Source organism: Eschrichtius robustus, chromosome 11, assembly GCF_028021215.1.
Source record: "Eschrichtius robustus isolate mEscRob2 chromosome 11, mEscRob2.pri, whole genome shotgun sequence".
In the NCBI taxonomy this organism is placed as follows: domain Eukaryota; kingdom Metazoa; phylum Chordata; class Mammalia; order Artiodactyla; family Eschrichtiidae; genus Eschrichtius; species Eschrichtius robustus.
Genome location: NC_090834.1, coordinates 33,867,244 through 33,894,350, shown reverse-complemented (window position 1 = coordinate 33,894,350; position 27,107 = coordinate 33,867,244). Strand labels below are relative to the sequence as shown.

The 27,107-nt window shown below is 37.0% G+C and overlaps 1 protein-coding gene across 1 annotated transcript; it reads right to left on the bottom strand.

Annotated features, from left to right (window-relative positions):
- Positions 1-11,707: 11,707 nt before the first annotated feature.
- On the bottom strand, positions 11,708-17,924 carry LOC137772169 (macrophage metalloelastase-like). Its single transcript, XM_068556061.1, is given in 9 exon segments — positions 11,708-11,808; positions 12,723-12,826; positions 12,920-12,944; positions 13,137-13,298; positions 16,146-16,271; positions 16,369-16,458; positions 16,461-16,516; positions 17,052-17,299; positions 17,820-17,924. Coding segments are annotated over 9 exon segments (1,017 nt in total).
- Between the last annotated feature and the right edge of the window lie 9,183 nt (positions 17,925-27,107).

The window sequence follows — 27,107 nt, the reverse complement described above, 5'->3', positions numbered from 1 at the left end:
CAAGAACTGCCAAAGGAATCCTGAGGAAAAAGAACAAAGCTGGAAGCGTAACCCTTCTAGACTTCAGACTATACTACAAAGCTACAGTAATCAAAACAGCATGGCATTGGCATAAAAACAGACATATAAATGAATGGAACAGAATACAAAGCCCAGAAATATACCCACACACACAGTAAATTAATCTTCAACAAAGGAGGCAAGAATATACAATGGAGAAAAGCAGTCTCTTTAGCAAGTGGTGTTGGGAAAGTTGGGCAACTGCATGTAAATCAATGAAGTTAGAACACTCCCTCATACCATACACAAAAATAAACTCAAAATCGTTTTAAAGACTTAAATATAAGACTTGACACCATAAAATTCCTAGAAGAGAACATAGGCAAAACATTCTCTGACAAAAATCATAGCAATATTTTCGTAGGTTGGTCTCCCAAGGCAAAAGAAATAAAAACAAAAATAAACAAATGGGACCTAATCAAACATAAGTTTTTGCACAACAAAGGAAACCATAAACAAACCAAAAAGGCCACATTCAAACTGGTTGAAAATATTTGCAAATGATGTGACAAACAAGGGCTTAATTTCCAAAATATACAAACAGCTCATACAGGTCAATATCAAAAAAAAATAAAAAAATTAACAACCCAGTCAGAAAATTGGCAGAAGAATTAAATAGACATTTCTCCCAAGGCACATGAAAAGATGCTTAACACTGTTAATTATTAGAGAAATACAAATCAAAACTACAATGAGGTAGTTGTAGTTGTAGGTCAGAATGGCTATCATTTAAAAGACCACAAATAAATGCTGGAGAGGGTGGGGAGAAAAGACAACCCTCCTACACTATTGTGGGAATGTAAATTGGTTCAGCCACTATGGAGAACAGTATGGAGTTTCCTTAAAAAACTAAAAATAGGGTTACCATATGATCCAGCAATCCCACTCCTGCACATATAACTGGAAATAACGAGAACTCTAAGTCAAAAAGACACATTCACCCCAATGTTCATAGCGGCACTATTTACAAGAGCCAAGACATGGAAACAACCTAAGTGTCCATCAACAGATGAATAGATAAAGGATAGTGGTATATATACATACACACACACACACACACACACACACACACACACACACACAATGGAATATTACTTAGCCATAAAAAAGAATGAAACATTGACAATTGCAGCAACATGGATAGACCTAGAGATTATCATACTAAGTGAAGTAAGCCAGACAAGGAAATACAAATATTTTATGATATCACTTATATGTGTGATGTAAAAAATAGTACAAATGATCTTATTTACAAAACAGTAATAGACTCACTGACATAGAAAACAAATTTATGGTTACCAGAGGGGAAGGCAGGGGAGAAATAAATTAGGAGTATGGAATTAACAGGTACACACTATCATACATAAAATAGATAAACAACAAGGACTTACCGTATAGCACAGGGAACTATTTTCAATATAGTTGAATATAATGGAAAAGAATTGAAAAAAAAGAATATATATAATATATATATATCTGAATCACTGTTTTGTACACCTGAAACTAACAAAATATTGTAAATTAACTATACTTAAATTAAAAAATAAAAAATAAAATAACTGATGATAAATGTAACAAAAATGCTAGTTCAAAAAGATACATGCACACCAATGTTTATTGCAGCATTATTTACAATAGGCAAGTGTGGAACAATCTTTTTGTCGACAGATGAATAGATAAGGAAGTTGTTGTATATATATATATACATCGGAATATTACTCATCCATAAAAAGTGAAATTGTGCTATTTTTGATAACATGGATGGATGTAGAAGGTATTATGCTAAGTGAAATAAATCAGACAAAAAAAGACAAATACTGTATAATCTCACTTACATGTGGATCTGAAAATCAAACAAACCAAGAAACAAAACAAAATGAGAACAGACTCATAGATACAATAACAAATAGGTGTTTAGCAGATTGGAGATATTTGGTGCAGTGGGTGAAATAGGTGAAGAGGATTAAAAGGTACAAACCTCCACTTATAAAGTAAATAAACCAATGGGATGTAATATACAGCATAAGGAATATGGTAAATAATGTTGTCATAATTTTGTATGGGGACAGATGGTTATTAAACTTATTGAGGGGATGGAGTCAAGATGGTGGGGTGGGAGAACACGGAGTTCATGTCTCCCCACAACTAGAGCACCTGCCAGACACTGGTGGGGGACCTCTACACCCAAGGAGACAGGAGGAACCCCCGAGCGACCAGGTAGGATGTGGGGGGGAGTGAAGGGGGAGGATAAGTGGAGTCCGGATGGGACTGGCACCCCTGAGGGGTGGCTGGGAGAGGGGAGGGCTTCCCACACCTGGACAGACCCTCGGGGGCTTGGAGGATCAGGGGGAGTATGCCTAGCATTTCCCCTGTCCAATTGGGCCCAAGTAAGCCTGCTGGGGTCCTGGGCTGGGTCCTCCACCTTCTGGGGCCCTCTTTGGCCACATTGGTCCTAGGGGCATAGGAAGGAGCAGGGGAAGAAGAGGAGAGGCGAAAAGGGAGGGACCCTCCAAGATTGGAGGATCAAGGGGAACACACCTAGCATTCCCCCCACCCACTCAGGTCCAGGGAGCCTGCTGGGATGCCAGACCTTGTCTTCCACCCTTGAGGTCAGAGGCACTCCTGGGCCCCTTTGGCCGTGCTGTGCCTATGCCCTGCCCCCACCCCCCAAGGTCCTTTTCCGGCTGCATGGGACCTAAGCATAGGCATCTGCTTGCTGTCTAAACCCCGCCCCTTCCTAAGCCCCGTCCCCCACAGCTAAGGCCTTTTCCAGACTTTTATTTTTTTCCTCTTTTTGCTATTGTGGTTCTGTTTTACATTCTGGTTGTAGTTTCACCTGTATTTTTACTTTTTCTAACATATCTGTTAGTTTTCTAATCTTATTTTATTTTTTACTCTTTGTTATTGTTCTCCTTTTTTTCTTTCTTCTTTGCTACCCTGCACAGCTTGCAGGATCTACGTTCACGAGCTGGGGGACAGGCCTGAGTTTCTATGGTGGGAGCTCCGAGTCAGAACCAGTGGACTAACAGAGAACCTCACACCCCAGGAAATATTCATCAGAGTGAGGTCTCCTGGAGGTTCTCATCTCGGCACCAAGACCCAGCTCTGGGTCTTTTTCCAGACTGCAAACTCCAGTGCTGGAAGCGTCAGGCCAAACAACCAGTAAGACAGGATCACAAACCCACCCATCAAAAAAATAAAAAAGAGAGACAACCAAAAAATATGTTACAGCTGAAGGAGCAAGGTAAAAACCTAAAAGACCAAATAAATTAAGAGGAAATAGACAACCTATCTGAAAAATAAATTCAGAGTAATGATAGTAAAGATGATCCAGAATCTCAGAAACAGAATGGAGGCATGGATCAAGAAAATACAAGAAATGTTTAACAAAGATCTAGAAGAACTAAAGAACAAAGAAAGAAAGATGAACAACACAATAACTGAAATGAAAAATACACTAGAAGGAATCAATAACAGAATAACTGAGACTGAAGAATGAATAAGTGAGCTGGAAGACAGAATGGTGAAAATAACTGCTGAGGAGCAGAATAAAGAAAAAAGAATGAAAAGAATTGAAGACAATCTCAGAGACCTCTGGGACAACATTAAATGCACCAACATTAGAATTACAGAGGTCCCAGAAGAAGAAGAGAAAAAGAAATGGTCTGAGAAAATATTCAAAGAGATTATAGATGAAACTTCCCTAACATGGGAAAGGAAACAGCCACCAAGTCCAGGAAGCACAGAGAGTTCCATACAGGATAAACCCTAGGAGAAACACCAAGACACATATTAATCAAACTAACAAAAATTAAATTCAAAGAAAAAATAATAAAAGCAGCAAGGGAAAAGCAAAAAATAACACACAAGGGATCCCCCATAAGGTTATCAGCTGATTTTTCTGCAGAAATTCTGAAGGCCAAAAGGGAGTGGCAGGATATACTTAAAGTGATGAAAGAGAAAAACCTATAACCAAGATTACTCTGCCCAGCAAGGATCTCATTCAGATTTGACAGAGAAATCAAAAGTTTTACAGACAAGCAAAAGCTAAGAGAATGCAGCACCACCAAACCAGATTTACAACAAATCCTAAAGAAACTTCCCTAGGTAGGAAACACAAGAGAAGAAAAAGACCCACAAAAACAAACCCAAAACAATTAAGAGAATGGTAATAGAAACATACATACTGGTAATAACCTTGAATGTAATGGATTAAATGCTCCAACCAAAAGACACAGACTGGCTGAAGGGATACAAAAACAAGACCCATATATATGCAGTCTACAAGAGACCCCCTTCAGACCAAGGGACACATACAGACTGAAAGTGAGAGGAGAGGTTGTAAAAAGATATTCCATGCAAATGGAAATCAAAAGAAAGCTGGAGTAACAGTACTCTTATCAGATAAAATAGACTTTAAATAAAGACTGTTAAAAGAGATAAGGAAGGACACTCCTGCTACAAGAGATAAGGAAGGACATTTGGATTAATCAAGGGATAAATCCAAGAAGAAGATACAACAATTATAAATATTTATGCACCTAACATAGGAGCACCTCAGTACATAAGGAAAATGCTAACAACCATAAAAGGGGAAATTGACAGTAACACAATAAGAGTGGGGAACTTGAACACCCCACTTACACCAATGGACACATTATCCAAACAAAAAAATAAATAAGGAAATACAAGCTTAAAATGACACAATAGACCAGATACATTTAACTGATATTTATGGGACATTCCATCCAAAAACAGCAGATTACATTTTCTTCTCAAGTGCACACAGAGCATTCTCCAGGAGAGAGCACATCTTGGGTCACAAATCAAGCCTCAGAAAATTTAAGAAAATTGAAATCGTATCAAGCATCTTTTCTGACCACAACGCTATGAGATTAGAAATCAAATACAGGAAAAAAACTGTAAAAAACACAAATACATGGAGGCTAAACAGTGCACTACTAAATAATCAAGAGATCACTGAAGAAATCAAAGAAGAAATTAAAACATACACAGAAACAAATGACACCAAAAATATGATGACCCAAAATCTATGGGACTCAGCAAAAGCAGTTCTAAGAGGGAAGTTTATAGCAATTAAATGTCACTTCAAGAAACAAGCAAAATCTCAAATAATCTAACCTTACACCTAAAGCAACTAGAGAAAGAAGAACAAAGAAAATGCATAGTCAGTAGAAGGAAAGAAATCATAAAGATCAGAACAGAAATAAATGAAATAGAAATGAAGAAAACAATAGCAAAGATCAATAAAATTAAAAGATGGTTCTTTGAGAAGATAAACAAAATTGATGAGCCTTTAGCCAGACTCATCAAGAAAAAGAAGGGAGAAGATGCAAATCAATAAGATTAGAAATGAAGAAGAAGTTACAACGGACACCACAGAAACTCAAAGGATCATAAGAGACTACTACAAGCAACTATATGCTAATAAAATGGACAACCTCAAAGAAGTGGACAAATTCTTGGAAAGGTACAATTTCCCAAGACTGAACCAGGAAGAATTAGAAAATATAAACAGACCTATCACAAGTAATGAAATTGAAACTGTAATTTAAAAACTTCCAACAAACGAAAGTCCAGGACTAGATGGCTTCACAGGCCATCTGAATTCTACCAAACACTTAGAGAACAGCTAACACCTATCCTTCTCAAACTCTTCCAAAAAATTGTAGAGAGAGGAACACTCCCAAATTCATTCCACGAGGCCACTATCACCCTGATACCAAAACCAGACAAAGATATTACAAAAAAGAAAATTACAAACCAATATCACTGATAAACACAAATGCAAAATCCTCAACAAAATACTAGGAAATAGAATCCAACAACACATTAAAAGGTCATACACCAAGATCAAGTGGGATTTATACCAGGAATGCAAAAATTCTTTGATATACACAAAGCTATCAGTGTGATACCCCATATTAACAAATTAAAGAATAAAAGCCCTATGATCATCTCAATAGATGCAGAAAAAATTTTGACAAAATTCAATACCCATTTATGATAAAACTCTCCAGAAAGTGTGCATAGAGGGAACCTACCTCAACATAATAAAAGCTATATATGACAAAACAGCAACATCATTCTCAATGGTGAAAAACTGAAAGCATTTCCTCTAAGATCAAGAACAAGACAAGGATGTCCACTCTTGCAACTCTTATTCAAAATAGTTTTGGAAGTCCTAGCCACAGAAATCAGAGAAGCAAAAGGAAAAAAGGAAATACAAATTGGAAAAGAAGAAGTAAAACTGTCATTGTTTGCCAATGACATGATAGCATACATAGAAAATCCTAAACATGTCACCAGAAAACTACTAGAGCTAATCAAAGAATTTGGTAAAGTTGCAGGATACAAAATTAATGCACAGAAATATCTTGCATTCCTATACACTAACAACAGATCAGAAAGAGAAATTAAGGAAACAATCCCATTCACCATCCCAACAAAAAGAATAAAATACCTAGAATAAACCTAATTAAGGAGGCAAAAGACCTGTACTCAGAAAACTATAAAACACTGATGAAAGAAAGCAAACATGGCATAAACAGTTGGAGAAATATACCATGTTCTTGGATTGGAAGAATCAATATTGTGAAATGACTATACTACCCAAAGCAATCTACAGATTCAATGGAATCCCTATCAAATTACCAATGGCGTTCTTCACAGAATTAGATCAAAAAATTTTACAGTTTGTATGGAAACACAAAAGACTCTGAATAGCCAAAACAATCTTGAGAAAGAAAAATGGAGCTGGAGGAATCAGGTTCCCTGACTTCAGACTATACTACAAAGCTACAGCAATCAAGACAGTATGGTACTGGCACAAAAACAGAAATATAGATCAATGGAACAGGATGGAAAGCCCAGAGATAAACCCATGCACATATGGTCACCTAATTTATAACAACAGTGGCAAGAACATACAATGGAGAAAAGACAGCCTCTTCAATAAGTGGTGCTGGGAAAACTGAATAGCTACATGTAAATGAATGTAATTAGGACACTACCTAACATCATACACAAAAGTAAACTTCAAATGGATTAAAGACCTAAATGTAAGACTGGACACTATAAAACTCTTAGAGGAAAACATAGGAAAAACACTTTTTGACTTAAACCACAGCAAGATATTTTTTGACCCACCTCCTCGAGTAATAAAAATTAAAACTAAAATAAACAGGACCTATAGAAACTTAAAAGCTTTTGCACAGCAAAGGAAACCATAAACAAGATGAAAAGACAACCCTCAGAATGGGAGAAAATATTTGCAAATGAAGCAACAGGAAAAGGATTAATCTTCAAAATATACAAATATCTCATGGAGCTTAATATCAAAAAAACAAACAATGCAATTAAAAAATGGGCAGAAGAGCTAAACAGACACTTCACCAAAGAAGACATAGAGATGGCCAAGAGGCACATGAAAAGATGCTCAACATCACTAATTATTAGAGAAATGCAAATCAAAACTGCAATGAGATATCACCTCACACCGGTCAGAATGGCCATCATCAAAAAAACTACAAGCAATAAATACCGGAGAGGGTGTGGAGAAAAGAGAATCCTTTTGCACTCTTGGTGGGAATGTAAATTGATACAGCCACTGTGGAGAACAGTATGGAGGTTCCTTAATAAACTAAAAATAGCACTACCATAAGACCCAGCAATACCACTACTGGGCATATACCCAAAGAGAACCATAATTCAAAAAGACACATGCACCCCAATGTTCACTCCAGCACTATTTGCAATAGCCAGGTCATGGAACTAACCTAAATGTTCAATGACAGATGAATGTATAAAGAAGATCTGGTACATATACACAATGGAATATTACCTTGCCATAGAAAGGAACAAAATTGGGTCATTTGTAGAGATATGGATGGACATAGAGTCTGTCATACAGAGTGATGTAAGCCAGAAAGAGAAAAACAAATATCATATATTAACGAATATATGTGGAATCTAGAAAAATGGTACAGATTAACCTATTTTCAGGTCAGGAATAGAGACGTAGATGTAGAGAATGGACATGTGGACTCATGGGGGAAGGAGATGGTGGGACGAATTGGGAGATTAGGATTGACATATATACACTACCATGCGTAAAATAGACAGCTAGCAGGAACATACCATAAAGAACAGGAATCTCAGCTTGGGGCTCTGTGATGACCTAGTTGGGTGGGGGTGGGGGTGGGGGTGGAAGAGAGAGGTCCAAGATGGAGGGGATATATGTATACATATACATATAGCTGATTCACTTCACTGTACAGCAGAAACTAACACAGCATTGTAAAGCAATTATACTCCAATAAAAAAAACCAAAAAAAATAAAATAAACTTAATGTGAATATTATTTCATAATGTATGCAAATGTCAAATCACTATGTAGTACACCTGAAACTAACATAATTTGTATGTCAACTGTATTTTAGTTAAATAAACTAAGAGTCCTAGGAGGGGAAAATGTCTCACCTTTGAGCTTGGTATATGTAACAGAAATGTATATATAAATTTCTAGACAGTTAATAAACATTATTATTTGTAACAATTACATATTTATAGTGCTGGCAAAAATTAGGTGACTGTATTTCTAACTTTGGATGGTCTTTAGTAGTTGGGAATGAGGGAAATATGGAAAAAATGGAAGAGGACCCACATGGGGCAGAGTATCTACTGAGATGTAAACATACCTGTTGGGGAGAAAAACAACAAAACTGGGGAACTCTGGGTCAAGAGGAAGTTGAGATGGCAAGAGATAAGCTTCAGTGGAGTGCCTACTAAGTGCTAGGGGCTTCACTTATGTCAATTCTCAGAACATACCTAAGAGGCATATAGTATTTTCCCTGAGATTCAAAGAGGTCAACTAATTTGCTGAGGATCACATAATGAGTCGCAGTGCAAATTTTCTAACTCATCAATATCATGGTCTTTGTACAACCAGTCACTGCCCACAACTCTGCCTTCCAAGATATTTGCAACAAGTCAAGAGAGAAGCCACACCTTCACTTCCTGCAGTATAGCAGATGATGTATTCCAAAGGGTCATTTCACTGTAAAACAACTTCCGTCTTAAAACCTACTTTTCAATGCTTTCCTGGGCTTATAGAAGATAATGGAAATCTCCAGAGCTTTCCTAGTTCCCCTACAAACATGCGTGTGCACACATACACTCATACAGAGTGAGCTGAAGCTAGATTAAGGATGAGTGAGCAGCTAGCCAAGAACAAATGGGGAAAAAAGAGGAAATTCCCCAAAGTCAAATGCTTTTATCAGAAGGACCTTGAGGATACTAAATTTCAAGCAGTCTGTAAGGTGGAAAGTCTGCATTTAAGGCTCTTGCCAAAAATCCTAGAAAAGGGGCAAAGTAGTTCCAAATGAGAAAAATCCCCTGACTTCCTAATAGAAGCCAATATACCAATATTCTTAAGAAAAAAGTATGCCCTTTTTAGACCTTCTAGATTATTGAAAATTAAGATTTTTAAAAATTGAGCTCACAATCAAAGTTCACCTAATACACAAGGAAACAAGCTCTAGGACTGAAAGTCAATAGAAACAGCAAATAACAGATTTAAACCCACAAGGTGTTTGGATATTTTAATTATCAATCCAGACTATAACAACAACAAATTTAAGGTATAAATAAATAAAAGATAGAATCACAAAAATGAGCAATCAATAAGAAACTAAGAACATGACAAGTCAGATTTGAATATGAATCAAATGAAAATTTGCATTTTTCAGCTCTAAAACCATTTGCTTCTTTTTCATATCTTTCATTTCTCTCTGTATTATGTCCCTGTTTTCCACTAAATCTTTGAAAATATTTATACCTTTTTTAAAAGTCCTTTTTCTGCTAATTTCACCATTTGTCATTTCTGCATCAGTTTCTATTGACTAATTGTTGTGCTTATTATGGGTCACATTTTGCTACCTTTTAGCATGTCCAGTGCATTTTATTGCAGGTTAGACATTGTGAATATTATGCTGCTAGGTGCTTAGATTTTTCATTTTCCCTTTAAAAACTGTTTAATTTAATTTTGGCAGGTATTAAGTAATTTCCAGATCACCTTGATCTTTCCAAAGTTTTATTTTAAGCTTTTTAGGGTGGATTTAGTGTAGACTTTACTCTAGGGCTAATTTAGCCTTCTTATTAAGGGAACTTTACCGATTGCCCTAGGTGTTCAATACCTTGCCACTCTTGCTGGGTGGAACTCAAACCGCTCCAAGCCCTGTGTTATCGCTGGGAATTGTTCAGTCCATAGCCCTTGGTGGTGTATATGCAGCTTAGTATTCATCAACAGACTCCAGGGGACTCCTTTCAATTTCTGTAATGCTTATTCTGTATAGATCCCACCTCTTTCCGTGGAGAAATAACATTTCTTCCAAGGGTAACTTGACCCTAATCCTTGTAAAGGCAACTCTTGTATTATTATACTGAAGGAGCACATATGTGAGAATGGGTCTAACCTATGAAGGCCCACACTCTCCATCCCTATCTTTCTGATTCTTTCTGATCCTCATATTTTCCCTGATCTCAGTTTATTGCACTAGTCAAAAAAGATCATTTGAGCTGAAATGGGCTTGACCATTTCTTGGATCTTGGGTATATCAATCAACAATGGTGTGAAAATATATAGAAAGCTACAAGCATTCCACAGACCCATAAGTTATCAGTGAAAGCCTTAATATGTGTGTAATCCAGAGAGGGAGAATGTGTGTCAAGGTCATGGAGGAAATTGACATGAGCTGTGATGAAAATTTTACTGGAATGGGAAGTTCCCATTTCATTCCTTCTTCTCTCCAGGCTTGTGGTCATACACTGTAGGTGTCCTTGGGGTTGTATGTAGTCTGGAGAATGCTGTCTGGACTTGAGACCAAGGATGCAGGTGGTCTTAGACAAGTGGCCAAAACAAATATAACCTTTTCCTTTTTCTGGTTGCCTTATCTCTTATTCACCCTTTGGTACAGCAACGTAGAGGCTTGTTTTATTTAGGAGTAAGTCCAGAATTATTTTCAAAACACATTCTGTTTTTCAAGAAAAAAATTCCTAAAAACCAAACACTTTCAAAGTTTTGATTTGAGCAAAATATATATATTATAAAAGATATTAGAAAAATCAACACTGACAATAGACTAAAATTACATTATCACCATAATTATATAATTTACTTATATATTACTTCCATTAATTATCATTTTAAAAATTCTAAGTATAGTCTGTTTTTACTCCAAAATAACTAAAATGATACCCTTACTGAAACATTTAATTGTTATAGAAACTAATCATTTCTTGATTTATTTAAGCCAGAGAAATAATTATAATTTCTCAGTTCAAGGATGTTAGGAAACAAGATATTCTTTTGGCCTTTGAAGGTGTCTCTTTTCAGACTTAGTAGTAGAGTCCAGTAAAAATCGACAATGAGGGTTTTCAAATTTGAAGAATCTTATTACGTATTTTATATAATCACTTACCTATATAATCATTTATCTATGGCCTATAGACTTTACCTTATCTTATGATACATATCATCATGTAATGGTACTGGGCACATGGAAAATATGCAATAAGTACTTGTTAAACAGATGTGAATTGACAAACACCATTAATTATATCACTCCTAACAACATAGCTTGGTATTGCTTTTCAGCCTTCTGGTGATATGATGGGATAGGACATCATATTCAAGTACGTTAGATCCTTGGAAGAAATAGTAGTGTCCTAAAAATGAAAACAAATAAATAGTTTAATTAGCTGCTTGTATTTCTTTTAAAAAAAGAAAGATAACAGATCTGTGTTTTTATAGGTTATCTAGATTAGATAAAGTCCAATTCAAGATTATAAACGTTGGGTCCCTTGGCTAGGTATCCTGCCCCCAGATATCTTCCTACTTCTAGTCATTTCACCATAAATATCTTCATTAACCTTATTGAGAAGGTTGTTTGGTCTTTAAAGCCGACTTTTAAAATAAAAATGTTTTTGAAAAGTCACAATCCAGGTGGAGAACTCAGAGTGGAAGACAGGAGAGTGGACTCAGGTAGGGTACATAGAAGCCTTGATGGGGAAAGTAAACAAGACACGAGGGTGGGAATAAAACCCAAAATATCTTGGCCCAAGCAATTTTGCTTATGCTGACCTTGCTTGAAGACATTCATAAACACAAACTCAAACAAACTCAAGCTTCTTTCATCCCACTCTCAGCCCCAATCCATGAGAGCCCATGAAGGGTGGAAGGGACTGAAAGGAAGGTAAAGAACTCAAGATATAAAAGCATACAGAAGACTCCTGCTTGCCTGAATCTTGACTGCTATATGCTCACTCACATGTACTGTGCAGCTTGATGTGATCGGAAATTCCAGAGACTCAGACACATGGAAGTGGCAATAATCATATTCTCCCTGTCTGATAGACCACCCTAGTAGAAATACACCATTGGTTCCACCTAACTCTTTCTTCTAGCCCACCTATTCTGAGCTAGACACATAGTGGATTTTCTCTCTGTGGCCCTATGGAGAACTGAAGAGGCCTTTCTTTTCTAATTTGGATCCCTGTTCTCTGATCTTAGAGGCTTTATAATCAGTTCAGTATTTTAAAAAGGAATTTCTAGTATTTTCATGGTTTCCTAGTCTACTTACTGTTGTAATAGAAGACTGAATCAACTTTAGGGCCAATTCCTGGGAAGTATGTGATAATCAATTTGGGATAACTGGGGTCCATGGATTGTCTCCTCTCATTGTACCTGAGCAGAGAAATAACCAGCAGAAACTGCATCAGAAAATGGATTTCATGACACTAAGCTTGACATTTCATGATTATGAATCACAAAACCCACCTTATTCTCTCCTGAAAGGCTCTTCCTGAAACGGTTTAAACTTCACCCATAAGAAAACCAAGGACCTAAACAGTTCACTCATTTACTCCAAGTTTCTATAGGACTCAAACCCTCAAAGAGAAGATAGATGTTAAAGTTTTATCCAAATGCAGATAGTATGAAATTATTCATGAATGAGTATCTTTATTTGGCAAAATAGTAAAGAAGTTCAACTCACCACAGAGAGACTGAAAGCCATATATGTCATCAGCAGAGAGGTGAAATGTGTTGTAGTCAGTATATCTGTAGGTGGGGAACATTATGGCCTTTGGATCATTGGAATGGCCAAGACCCAAGGAATGACCAAACGCATGAACAGCAACTAGGAACAAGTTTGTGCCTAAGAGGAAACCAATCAGAAGAGGGAAAGAACAGCAAAATATATTGACATCTAGAAAATAATGACACAACATCTAACACAATGAAAAGGGAAACATTTGGCAATACTTAACTTATTTCCCCTCCTTCATGCACAAGTTTTTTCAACCTTGGCACATTATAAGCCAGATAATTCTTTGCTGTCAGGGCTGTCCTGTGCATTACAGATATTTATAAATCTCTGGTTTTACCATTAAATTTAAGTAGCACCACTCCCCTTCTAGTTTTGACAACCAAAAAAATGTCTCCACACATTTTTAAATGCCCTCTTGGGGCAAAATTGCCTCTCGTTAAGGACCAGTGCACTATCAGACAAATGAAATATGTTCTATTTTTTAAATTTCTGGAATAACTCACAGCTGGGTTCATTGCTTCTAAATAATTCTCAACCCACATGACCCGTTCTGCTTTTACTCTTAATCAAGTTTCACTGGATATAGAAAAGTCTTTAGTAACCATCCTTTACAAAACCCAAATCTAAGGCCATATTAAATTCCAGGTACTATGAGTCACTGAGAAATACACCACATTATGTCTAAGCCTTATACAACCCAAAGAAAGCCATCGTGTTCTCTATTTTCCAATGAGGACACAGTATCAGTAAGATTAACTGACCAAATTAGGGTTTGAGCCAAGATTCAAATCCAAATTTCTTGGCTCTAAAAATTCCTTGGCTCATCCTTTTCCTATACATGATTCTAAATGAAATCAAAGAGACTATATTTACAATTTAGACATATTTACACTACCAAGTTATAGTCATACCTGTTCATTTTTTTTAATATATGTCTCAGAGGATGCACCTTTGTAGGTAAGAGACAGGAGGATGTCCTTTCTCTCAAATTTCCTAATTCTCAGAAGATATGAAAATTCCTGACTGTTATTTTTTTTAATCTGCATTCTATTCTAATGCATTCATTTTGGTATTTCTTTTGCTATAGCAAAATTGAAGCTCAGAGCTAACTTCCCAGGGTCAAACACCACTTAGCTACAGAGCCTGATCTTGAAATACTCTCCAGAACCCAAGGTGAACAAAGAGTTCACACCTCTCTGGGGGGATGTCTACGAACACAAATCTTCCAAGCATTCCCCGTAACACACAGGTCCAGTAACTAACTCAGGGATGCTTTTGCTTCTCTCAAATAACGAGAAAGAAGAAGCAAACACTGATTCTCTCCACTCTGCATAAGACTGGAAAGAGTAAACAAAACCTTTTACAATTTGGCCTAAACCTGAATTTATCTTATTCCCAATTCCTATACTACTTTGTACAAAAGATCACCATTGGTTCTCATCTCAAAATAATGGATTTTTGTTTGTGTTCTCTTTCCTTTTAGATTGTGGGCTTCTGAAAGGACTGTGTCTTTTTCATCTCTGTATCCAAGCACCCCCATCACCTAACACCCTAACAGAAGCTCAGTAAAGATGGTGGGACTTGTTCATTTAATTTACTGTGTCAAAATTAGGCTGAGAATAAGTATTTTAAGTTAGAATTTTCATAGATAATTTAATTTTTTGAAAGTTTAGAATCAAACAAATTAAAATAAGGCAACATGGGCAAGTAGAAAGTATACACTGGGCTGAGATAAGAGCTAGGAAATAAATGTTCTGGTCCCAGCTTTTTCACAAGGTAACCACTAACATTCTCTTTTCTCTATCTGTAAAGATCTGTATTAAATGACTTTCCTAAGTTTCTTTAGAATTTTAAAAATTCTGCGAGGCTAACCAGAATAAGTTTCTCCTGTTAGATGAAGAGATTACAAACCCCAAATACCCTTGGATAAAATTTAGACAAATTTAACATGTCTACTAAGGATTTGAGGCTCAGCAAGGACCTAATCCTACATCATTTGTCTTTTGAGGATGAAAATTTCACTTCTCGATCAAGGATTTCATAAGCTTAGGCCACGTGTCAGACTAAAACAAATAGCCTTTCTGGTCTATAAAAATATCTCCATCCAATGCATGCAATATCGACAAGAGAGGGGGGAATGCTAAGTAGAGAATATTCTTGATGACTTTCTCTTCATTTACTTTCCACATGAGTCAGTCATATAATCTAGAATTTCTGATAGAAAGATTAGGAAGGCTTCTGATATGATGGTTTGAATTTTCCGGTGGATGGTGACTTCTCCAAATAACAGGGCATACTAGTTACCCTTATCCCCCAACTGTCTGGGATGGATGATGAATTATAGCTCCTCTGTAAATACACACAGGTATTTACATTGATCTTTAACAAGATCATTGCTAAATGATCAACTGGGCATTCTGAAAATTTTATCCCAGAATCACAAACGACTATATGACCTTATAAACTTGTGTTTCTTTATAAGGATCTCTAAATTCTCTATAATATAATTTCATCTTTATGTGTCACTAAGAATCACAGAGATTGTCAGCATACAATGAATCATGCAAATGATCACCTCTATCCTAGGATTGTTGGCATACACAGAATTAGTATCTGTGTTTGCTCAAGTTTATGGATTGTACTGCCAAATATTGATTCCCTAGATAATGGCTTTTTTCTTTCCATACTATTGTTCTTAAGGTTCCTGAATTTATACTAATAAATTAGTTTATCTTCATAGATTCTTAGAACTGACCTTTAAAATAATCTAGTCCAATATGCTCCATTTATAGACAGTGAAATTGAAACAGTGTTAAAATTTTATTTAGTGGCAAAAATTTTAATTAGTAGTTTTCCTATCTTATAATCCTTTCTTAGAATGTAGCCTTTCAAAAACAGGATATAACTTAGAATTTGTTAGGATTTTCCTATTGTTTTGGGGTTTGGGGAACCTACCTTTGTAGCTTTTAGTCCAGATTTCAGCCTCATCAAAATGTGCATCTCCTCCAATACCAGGTCCAGGTCCAAAAGCATGGGCTAAGATTCCCCCTCTGCCATCAAAAGAACTGAAGTCTCCATGCACTTATTAAAAGAAAAAAAAGAAAAAGAAAATTAGTACATCTATACATGCTATAGGTCATGCCAGATGAAACAGATGAGGTAAGTCCAAGTTCTCTACCTCCAAATGCAAATTGTATCATGATGTCAGCCTTGCCTGCATTAATCTTTCTGAATTTCAAGGGGGTCACATCACTCCATACTTGAAAACTTTTTGAAAGGCATAGTCAACATCCTCAGGCTTCATGTCAGGAGTGTAATTGCTAATTCTTTACCAGCAGAACAAAAGAGAAAAAAATACATGGAAACCATGTGTTAATTTTGTCTTATTACAATACTTCATTTCTGCTAACATCATTTGAGAATGAAGCGTTTCATAAATCAATAAGCCAGATGAGAAAAACTTGCTTCATTAGCTACAGAAATATGTATCCTTGGACACCTTAGTCCTTAAACAGAATCTAACTTGATTTCTACTCATTTATGATTTACAGGTCATCATTATGAAGGATTTACATTTGTAGAAGCTCTTGTTTTTTGCCCCTGCTCCCAGACTTCTGCATTTATTCATCTAAATAGTCTATAAAATTTTCTCTTGCCTCTTATTTATCATAGATTCAGCTTTATTCTCCTTTTATTTACAGCCTTTCTACTCTGCTCTGGACTGATAAGCCCAACAACTCCATTGAGTGAATAATCCTCCCTCTAGAGACACTATTTTACACAGGAATAGTGTTAACAATTGAGGGAGGTTTCCTGTAGACCTGGGGGAAATTAGAAAAATACTTGGCTATGATGTTATACCTGTAGGTGATAAAACAGTTCTTCTAGACTGGCCTCCCTGGCATTACTCTGAAATTATGAACATTGGGGACTCCACATCGAGGTCTGTGCATCATGTCCAGAGTAGATGTGTCCAGTTGCCCAGTCACTTTTAGCCCCAAGAACTGCTGCATTTCCTGGATTTTATCTTCCATGAAGTTCCTATTGACTTTCATTTTTGTCATTGGAGTTGTTTCCATCTCAAGACTATAAAAGGTTACCAAGTACCTCTGGAAAAAAATATATTTATTAATACATTATTTTATGTGGAAAGGTTTCTGTTGGAGCTCTGTATTTATAACTCAAATGCACGCTGATGCTTTTTTAAGGCAAGGGTTTTGGCCATTTGGGAGAGTTACTCAGTTTTCTTCCTGAACTCTCACATATATAGATGTTATTAAACTTTTGTTTGATTTTTCTCCTGTTAATCTGTCTCATGTCAATTTAATTTTTAGACCAGCCAGAAGAATCTAGAAAAGTAGAGGAAAATTTCTTCTTCCCAGACACTTTTTTCTTACATTCCTCTTTGGCAAAAATAAATAAGTAAGTAAATAAATAAATACATACATACATATATAAATGAATAAATAAATATATAAAAATAAAACAACAACATCAAAAAACCATACTAAAAGCAAATAGCCTCCCGAAGCAGTTTTCAACTAGTACTTTTCAAGATAAAACTGGTCAATGCAATAAATGTTAAAGACAAAAATCAGGCTAGATAAATTCTATAGCGTCAATACTTACCTGAACAAATACCACATCATTTTCTTCAGGGCTTGAATAGTCAGTCAGGGGAGCAGCTCCAGAAGCAGTGACCTGCAGAACCAGTATCAATAAAAGAAACTTCATTCTACACCTCTTCTGAACAGCTTAACCCAATTTATCCTGTTCCTTTTCAGTACAAGTTCCTTAAATGTCTCTGTTTATATAGCTCTTAGGCCAGGCTCTGTAAATACGAAATCCTTTGCATGACTCACAATTGATATCATCCTTTGATTTATCTCAAACAAATGCAAACACATGTATGACCTTATTCTAGGACCAACAGTGGGTCAGTTAATATCTAACCCATCAATGGGTCAATTAGCATCAAACTCATCCCTCATTCAGACAACTCAGAGTATATTTCTTCAAAATAAATAAGCCACAACTTCCATCTACCTTATAAAATAAACCATTACATGAGAAATATTAAGCACCTAAAATATGAAAATAACTTAAAAATACATTTTTAGGAAGTTCAGGATCTGAACTTTCACTATAATACTTTCCTTATATTTATTATAAGTGAAATAAGCTTTTTTTAAAAAACTAAATTTAAGAAGTTAGATAAAGTTCTTTTGTTAGAATAGAAGAATACTCTCTAAGCTGAATTTAGCTCCCTAGAGAACTGTAATATAGAGATTCCATGTTTAGAAAGGAAAAGTTTATAACATCATGATGTTTGATGTTTGTTCTCTGTATTGTGCAGGCTTAGATCTTGTTTCTATAACTTGAGATTTTCAGGCATCTAAATTGAGGCCTATTCCCAACCGCATAGCTGGGTAGAGAGATTCCAGAGGCAAATTTCCTTTCCTCCTTCATGTTGGTAGCATGAAGGTCAACACTTCAAATTTGGGAGATAGCAAATTTTGCCTCTGGAATCTATCTGTCTCCCTATCAGCTCAGCCTCCTCCCTAATGGTCCCATTAACACAGAATCTGTCTCTCATTCAATAGAGAATGTTTGAAGACTGAAAGCATTTAAGACTCAAGGAATAAATTACAAAGACAGAAATGCAAGAAATAGGGCTCCCTTCTGATTCTATATGAATAGTCTGGGGGGTGGGGGGTGCACAAAACAGTGTGTTATGATTCAATCATTGCTCTGACCCGCCTTCAAGGCCTGGGAAATGCTGGCTGCTCCCCAGGATTTCCCTGAGGCTCAGGCTCCAAGGTGAATGATTTCCTTCTTAAGTAGGAAGGAAAGGGGGTCCCCTGCATTGTACCTGGTATCTACCTCCATACTCTGCCTTTTTCAAGCTCTGTGATTTAACCTCTAGGATTTTCAGATATTTCATTTGAGAATGAGAATGATAACTTTTGCTTCCTCATGCTTTTATGATGATTAAATGAAGCGATGTGTAATAAGTACAGCACATACTACAGGTGCTCATTAATATTTATTCTTTTCCCCTTGGCCTCAAAGGACAACATCATGCACTGTAAGTTTGCAACCAGACGTGGCTCTAGGATTCATGAAGAGGAAGATAACATAGAAGAATTGTAAGGTAATCCTTTCAAATATTGAATTTAACTAGAGAATTATAAGAGGAGTATGACAGTTTGGCTATAAATTATGGAAAATGGAATTTATTAGAAAATATGGGAGGGGTTGTTTCTCCAACAGCAGAACAATGCCCAGTGAGGGCAGGGACAGTCAGTGTTGTCCTCCACTGTATTCCTGGTGCCTAAAACTACCTTAAAATTAGTAGGTGCTCAATAAATATATATGAATGAATCTAGTTGGAGAATAGGGCCTAAAGACATCAGTAGTAAACTTCCTTTATGGGAGCAATCGTTACACAAGAGACTGTGCTCCTAAACCTTTCTGAAAGCATACAAAACTGGTCTTATACACAGCAGGAAAGAATCTGGTTCTTGGAAGACTTTCAAGAAGTCTAGAAAGTGTAGGATGTAAGATGCATGGTTAAAGCTGCCCAAGATACAAAGGAAGTGAAAGAATGTCCTCACTGACAGGTTGCTAAAAGTAGAAAGTGACACCCTAATTTTAATGGTCTCTGGGTCTTTGCTCATCAGATGTCCCATATGGGTAATTTGGGTCCCTTTGGAAGCCAGAGAACATTGCAGTCAGTGGTCGTAAACTGAGGGTCTAGGGTCAAGTTGATCTGCTTTAGAATCTTAGCTCCATCACTTTATGACCTTGGGCAATCATTGCCATCCCTTTAAGACTTAATTTCTTCATTTGTAAAATTGGAACAATAATAGCAGCTATCTCAAGAGTTGTTATAAGAATTACTTTAACTTATAGGGGAAATTATATAGCCTAATGCCTGACACACCTTAAAGATTCAGTGATTTGGTATCTTCCTTCCTTTACTGCACTCTTATGTAAGACATTTAAAAGAGGCTGGTAATGAGGATGAGAAAAGGAGATCAGCTACATGCCCAGACCAATCTCCTGTGGTAGAAGGAGCTACAATAAGATTATGATCTAGGCCCAGGATGGAAGCGGAGAGTCCCATCAGAGACATGGCTTCCAGGGGACACACTGAGTGAAGTGATAATCAAGGGGTCATTGGCAATGCTTTAGGTGAAAAAGAGCATATATATGAAAGTGCAGAAAGTAGCCTAGATCAGAGTTCCTCACAAGGGAAGACTTGCACTGAGTTTCCTTACTAAAAGGCAGATTTTATAACCCAAAGCTTCCAAAAGTATCTAAAGCTCTATTATATTGTTTCCTTCTTGACAAACACCAGCACATTCTAAGGTATATCCCTGATTTAATCACCTTCAGCTGGTTGTTGTCAAGCTTGAGGTACAGAGGCAAATCAAAACATGGTCATCAGTAAGGACCAAGAAGGAGAAATGTTCCCCAAATATACAAAGAAATCCCTTAGCTGACCTCTTCACCAATAGTCTGTTCATGCAGGAAGAAAACTTCAGCTAGTTAAACCTCTCCTTTTATGGATGAAGAAATGGGAGTCTGGAAAAGGGAAGTGAATTGCCTAATAAGACCTCTGGGAGGTCTCCTGACTTTCCTGACTTATTGCTACAATATACATTATTTTGTCCCATATCACTTTGATTTTTCTTCAGATTTCTATCTCTTTATGGGTAACTTACTACTGCATACACTATAAAAATGATACTATAATACCCTCAATCTTTTTAGTTAAAGTCAGGTTGTCCCCTTTGCCATTGTAGGGGCCAGAAGTAACCAGATAGTCCTGGGAATATTGTAGATGAATCTGGATCCTCAGGGCAGTGGCAGTACTGGTCTTCTCTCTGAGACTCACCTTCTGTACATCTCTTCCCTGCCTTGGCCTGGGCATTGTCCTGCTGCTAAGGTACCTTTGTTGCCAAGGATCCCAGGAATTGGCCCAGAGCACCTCTGAAAAGCATAATGTTTAGAGTCACCCTACCCAGTTGTATGGACTTAGACACGTTAACTTTCCCATGCCTCATTTTCTTTATATGTAAAATGGAAATAGTATTGAAGTTTTGTAAAGAATAAATGACATAATCCATTAAAGCACCTACTTTCCTATGATGAGAACTCCATAAATGTTCATTCTTTGCCTTCTCCTTTTACCACTGTCTCTGTATGTTGGTCATGCCATGGTTGGCCTAGACCAGCTAACTTTTTCCATATAGGAGAAAAGTTAGCCTAAATAACCGTTTTCAACCAGAAGTGCATCTACACCCAGCAAAGAAGAACAAACAGGCTGGAGAAGTGCTCGTGTTGATGGTGGAGATGGCTCTTAGAGTCCTCTCCCACCTTCTTCCAGAATCAACTGGAACTTGACCCTACATGGAACTGCTACATGGCTGTCCATAAGGCAGATTATCGGAGTAACTGGTTAGAAACCCACTGCCTTCCAAACTAGTTCTCAGCCCACAATTGTGTCAGTGAGTTCCCTAACCCCATGACATTCCTCCCAAGGGGGAAGGTGCAGAACACTGGTGAAAACATGGAATGTATAGGGTTTGGGAGTGAGGTCGATCACACTGGGTGCAACCCAGAGAAGTAGAGGGAGGAAATAGGGAAGGTAATGGTAGCAGTGGTTCCGTTTTCTTGTCCCTTTTCTTACCCCAGCAAATGGTTCTCCCTCAAACAACTATAAAATAAGACAAAAATGCAACAGGAAGCAGACGTCCTATGTGTACATCCCAAGGTAGAGACAACATGATGATATACACATATGTATTGTTAGTCAATTGTCTATTTTCCTGGGCTTTCCAACAACAAAGTAAGTGCCTAAGGGTAGAGATAATGACTCAGATAACTCTGAACTGGTTTGACTTTGAAGCTGGGTTTAATGGGAAGAGCGAAGCTTTGGAAATAGACTTGGCCTCAAACTTCAGCTATGTTACCTACCAATTGTGTGGCTTTGGGCAAGGTATTTAAGCTTGTTTTCCTCATCCATAAGTGACCATTTGAAGGATTAAAACAGATGATGCATGAAACTGCTCAGCATTATGCCTGGCACATTAATAGCCTGTTCATAAATGTTGGTTCTCTTTCTTTGGTGACACCTAGAGCAGTGTTTCTCAACATTTCTTTCATTATTGCCTCCCAAAAAGAGGCAATTTAGACATTTCCCCTATGAAAATTCAATATCAGAGATATATACCTGTTTATGTACAGTATGCATATCTGTCCTTTATACATAAAAAATAAGATGCTGAAAATCTAGAAACAATAAATGCTAGAGAGGGTGTGGAGAAAAGGGAACACTCTTGCACTGTTGGTGGGAATGTAAATTGATACAGCCACTATGGAGAACAGTATGGAGGTTCCTTAAAAAACTAAAAATTAAACTACCATATGACCCAGCAATCCCACTACTGGGCATATACCCTGAGAAAACCATAATTCAAAAAGAGTCATGTACCAAAATGTTCACTGCAGCTCTATTTACAATAGCCAGGACATGGAAGCAACCTAAGTGTCCATCATCAGATGAATGGATAAAGAAGATGTGGCACATATATACAATGGAATATTACTCACCCATAAAAAGAAATGAAATGGAGGTATTTGTAGTGAGGTGGATGGAGTTAGAGTCTGTCATACAGAGTGAAGTAAGTCAGAAGAGAAAAACAAATACAGTATTCTAACACGTATATAAGGGAAAATAAAGGTCATGAAGAACCTAGTGGCAAGACGGGAATAAAGACACAGACCTACTAGAGAATGGACTTGAGGATATGGGGAGGGGGAGGGGTAAGATGTGACAGGGTGAGAGAGTGGCATAGATATATATACACTACCAAAGGTAAAATAGATAGCTAGTGGGAAGCAACCGCATAGCACAGGGAGATCAGCTCGGTGCTTTGTGACCACCTAGAGGGGTGGGATAGGGAGGGTGGGAGGGAGGGAGATGCAAGAGGGAAGAGATATGGGAACATATGTATATGTATAACTGATTCACTTTGTTATAAAGCAGAAACTAACACACCATTGTAAAGCAATTATACTCCAATAAAGATGTTTAAAAAAAAAAAAAGATGCTTTTGTCCCTAGTAACCAATTTCCACCCACCTGGGGGTGAAAGCACCCCCACTGAGAATATATGTCCTATAGTAGTGTATATTCTACATTGCTGGGTTAGTTAATGACCCATGCCACCAGTTCTGCCTGTTCTGACATGGCATTTCACCAGAGGGCTGATAAAAAGTACATATTCTGGAAGACATCCATAAAACCAAGAGATCTGGATTTCAGAGACACTATTTAGATCATAGAACTATTTAGATCATAGAGGTAAGCCTGTTGAACTTTGTGTCAGTGAAAAATAGTGACATTCTCACAAAGGATTGACCAAATGTGTTTGTAGGTTAGATCAACTCACAGAGAAAATAAATCAATGGCTAGAAAGATGAGAACAAATCAAAGAGAATATGCATAGTTCTTTTCAAGAGTGAGGCAAGAGAATTTTTAAATCACTGAATTATTTTTTCCTTTATTTCTCTACTTTCCTTCAAGCTGCTAGCCAACTCTGTTTCTTGCCTCAACATTTGTGACCCTGAGTACATTATTCACATTCTGACTTCTTTCCAAGCACTTAAATCACTAAAGTGGCTATGGTTTGAGAAGAGAGGGGTTTTTCCTAAACTGAGCCAATGCTGGGAATGATGGGGGGATCTATAGGTTCTTTGTGTCATGAAGAACTGGGCTTCACTTCACAGCAGCACTACAAGGATATGATGCATTGTATCTGACACAGCTGCACTAAGATTCATATAATCTACATATACAGCCTACCTAACATGATCCTTTCTACATAGGGGGTGTACTATGTTGTTGTTATGATGATGATGATGATGATTATACTTTAAGTATAATTGTCTAAATGTTTTGTCTCACTTTTCCACAAAGTGTATAAATTTTATGTTTTAGCAATCATTGTGGACCCTTTTTGAGACTTCAAAGAACACAAAACAATAGTATTACTAGACAGTCAATCAATAGGTGTTTGACTTTAAATGAATCATAATAAAAACATGGAGGTGATACCACTGGACCTAGCACAGGCATGGCCCACATTTCTGCAGCAGGCAGTCTCTTTTCTATGCATGTACTCAAATCAGGGGTAATCTAGGGCAAATTTATGAAATAATTAAATGCCCCCCAAAACCCAAGACTTAGCTAAAGCTGTTAATGTGCACATAAGAAAAACCAGAAGAGGTTTTTCCTTTCATCTTGTTCATGTTCTGAGTGCTTGGCTTTATGATCAGTGAGCATATTGTCTCTGGTTTCTGCCAGCCAAAGGACGTATGTACTTCCTTCTGCAGCATACATCTGGCAGGCAGCCAAATAGGTTGTGGATCCAAGAATAGGCAGTAGGTCAGAAGTACAGGTAATAACTTGGGTTTGTGACTGGTATCTAAGCCTTCTTTGTCTGACTATGCCAGCCATCAGGGGAGTTTGTCATAGGGGTCCCATTCATAAGGGGCCTTTATCATCTCAACCTTATTGCTTTGTTCGTGTTGGCACTACAGCATCCTTACTGCCTATGCAGCAAAGGTCTTTGCTTTCCTAGGCTATTTTGGTGAGTAAACTTTATGGATCTTATGGGATGCTTCTTTTCTTTGGTTAAGCCATAAAAAGCCTTATGGTCTGAATTGCTATTAAGATCCTGCTCTTCAATAACCAGATCCTTTGAATTGGAAAAAAACTTAAAATTGGTAAATTTTTAGAGAGCTCTCATCATAAACAACCGTTTTATTGGTACCTATGGAAAGATCAAATTAAAAGGTGGATACAAAGAAATATAATGGCTAATCTTAAGAACTCCCTTAAAAAAAGAAAAACCAATTCAGGAAGCCTAATTGAATTTTTGGTCTTAGCTTCCCCTAATGGGTCTTACAGGTACTCATGAAAACATTAGGTTAATTAACAAGATAATGGCACAAAGCTGATGGGAAATCAAGGGACTCTTCCCAACAAAGTGGAAAAATTTTAAGGGTTATTAAGAAATAAGGTAAATAAAGCACATATTGAAAGATGTGGCCCAAAGAAGAATCAGAAAGGAAAGAGTCATGGCACTCATCCCAGCAGGGTGGAAGTCTTTAGATGGTTATTAAGAAATGGCATAAATACAATAGACATTGATGGGGTTTAAATAAAGGTTTTAATAGAGTACTACCTAAGGTTGGGTGGGCCAAAGTGGCCCCTTATTTGTCCCTGCAACATTAAAGGGCCCCAAACAAGTTCACTTTATCTACCCCAGTTTGGAGAAATTTTAGAAGCTGGAAGGCAAAAATTACAATGAAAAACCTGACCTGTGATTGCCTGGAGGCAACAGTTAGGCCAATTAACAAAGTTAAAGATTGACAAAAGGGCCTAGGTCCCTTGGCCTGACTTCTCACTGGGACCCAAGGCTTTTCACATAAGGAATGGGTAAAATGGCTGGGGGATGGAGAGAAGTTTTAAGGACTCCTTGATGTGGGAGACTTATGAGCTGTGGTACCAAAATCCACTGGTGGAACCCTGATTTAAGCTACAGTTAGACTGAGAAAAAGTCAAAGTGCAAGGGTTGATAGGATTATAAAGGCTGAAATGTTTGAGCAGGTGTTATGTGAGAAGGTTATGTCAACATTGCCTGAGTATTTTATGGGAATGGATGTTATGTCTAGCTGGGAACACTTCCCCTACTCAGAATTGTAAGACTGAGATTTGTTGATAAGGTCCTAGTAGAGGCTATGGTTAGAGGTATTATAAGAGTTGTTAGAATTGATGTGACTGTTTGTAGGAAAATTGGTGTATTTGAATGGGCTTTATATAAAGTGGTTACATCTTTTTTGCTTGATTTTATTGTGGGGATGGACATTGTGTCTCACTGGAGAACTTTCCCCTGCCTGATATTGTAAAGCAGGGCATGTAAATCTGCCCTTTGGGCATCATTAATTGAACATGCTAAAGGACGCTAGCAGGGTTGCCTGAGCCCACAGTGTGAGGTGGAAGCTGGAAGCTAATGTTCAAGAGTGAACAGAAGCAACTGTCTTTGTCTTGCAGAGCTCTACAAAATCAGGAATGTAAACGCAACCCACAATCGTCTGAGTCGGAGCCTGGTTAATTTGGTCAGTAGAACTTGAGCATCTCCTCCTCACCACCCCCCAACCCCCGCCGGCCAAAAAAAAAAAAAAAAAGAGGAAAAGGGGCTTTTAAAACACAAATGCTAAATCACAACTTCCTTAAGATTGCTTGTCAAAGACAAATATAAATCTTAAAATTATTCCCCACACATAATAAGACTTTAGCAAACCGAGTGAGTAAACTTAATTTATTCCAATTATTGCTCACAAACTAGTAATTTTTGTATTGCACCTGATTCATGGGTAAAATTTTTAAATAAGAGCTAAGAGTCTCTGTTTGGGTCTGTATGTGTGCATATATGTTATAGATATGGTAATTTTCTACCTCTGCATGGGACTGACAAAATTAATTTATTAATAAAACTCTATTTAATTGGCTAAAACAAACAAGATCTTAAAAAAGAGTTCTCAAAAATATAAACAAACCCAAATGTTTTTCAAGCTCACATGATCTAGGATTAATCTTTAGTAAATAAACACTTGTTGGTTTAATTAAAATAGGCATGTCTTTAAAGTTATCAACATTAAATATAAAACTTTTACTTAGGTTTGCCAAGAATTAAATAAGTTTATGTTATCTCTGTTACAAAATTTGTCAGCAAGAAAAATAGCTTGGGATGGGGACTGACTTTGTTTAATATCTCATGAAATTTTCATGAGTAATCTAAACATAATTGTTGGGAACAAATGATTTAGATAGACATAAATG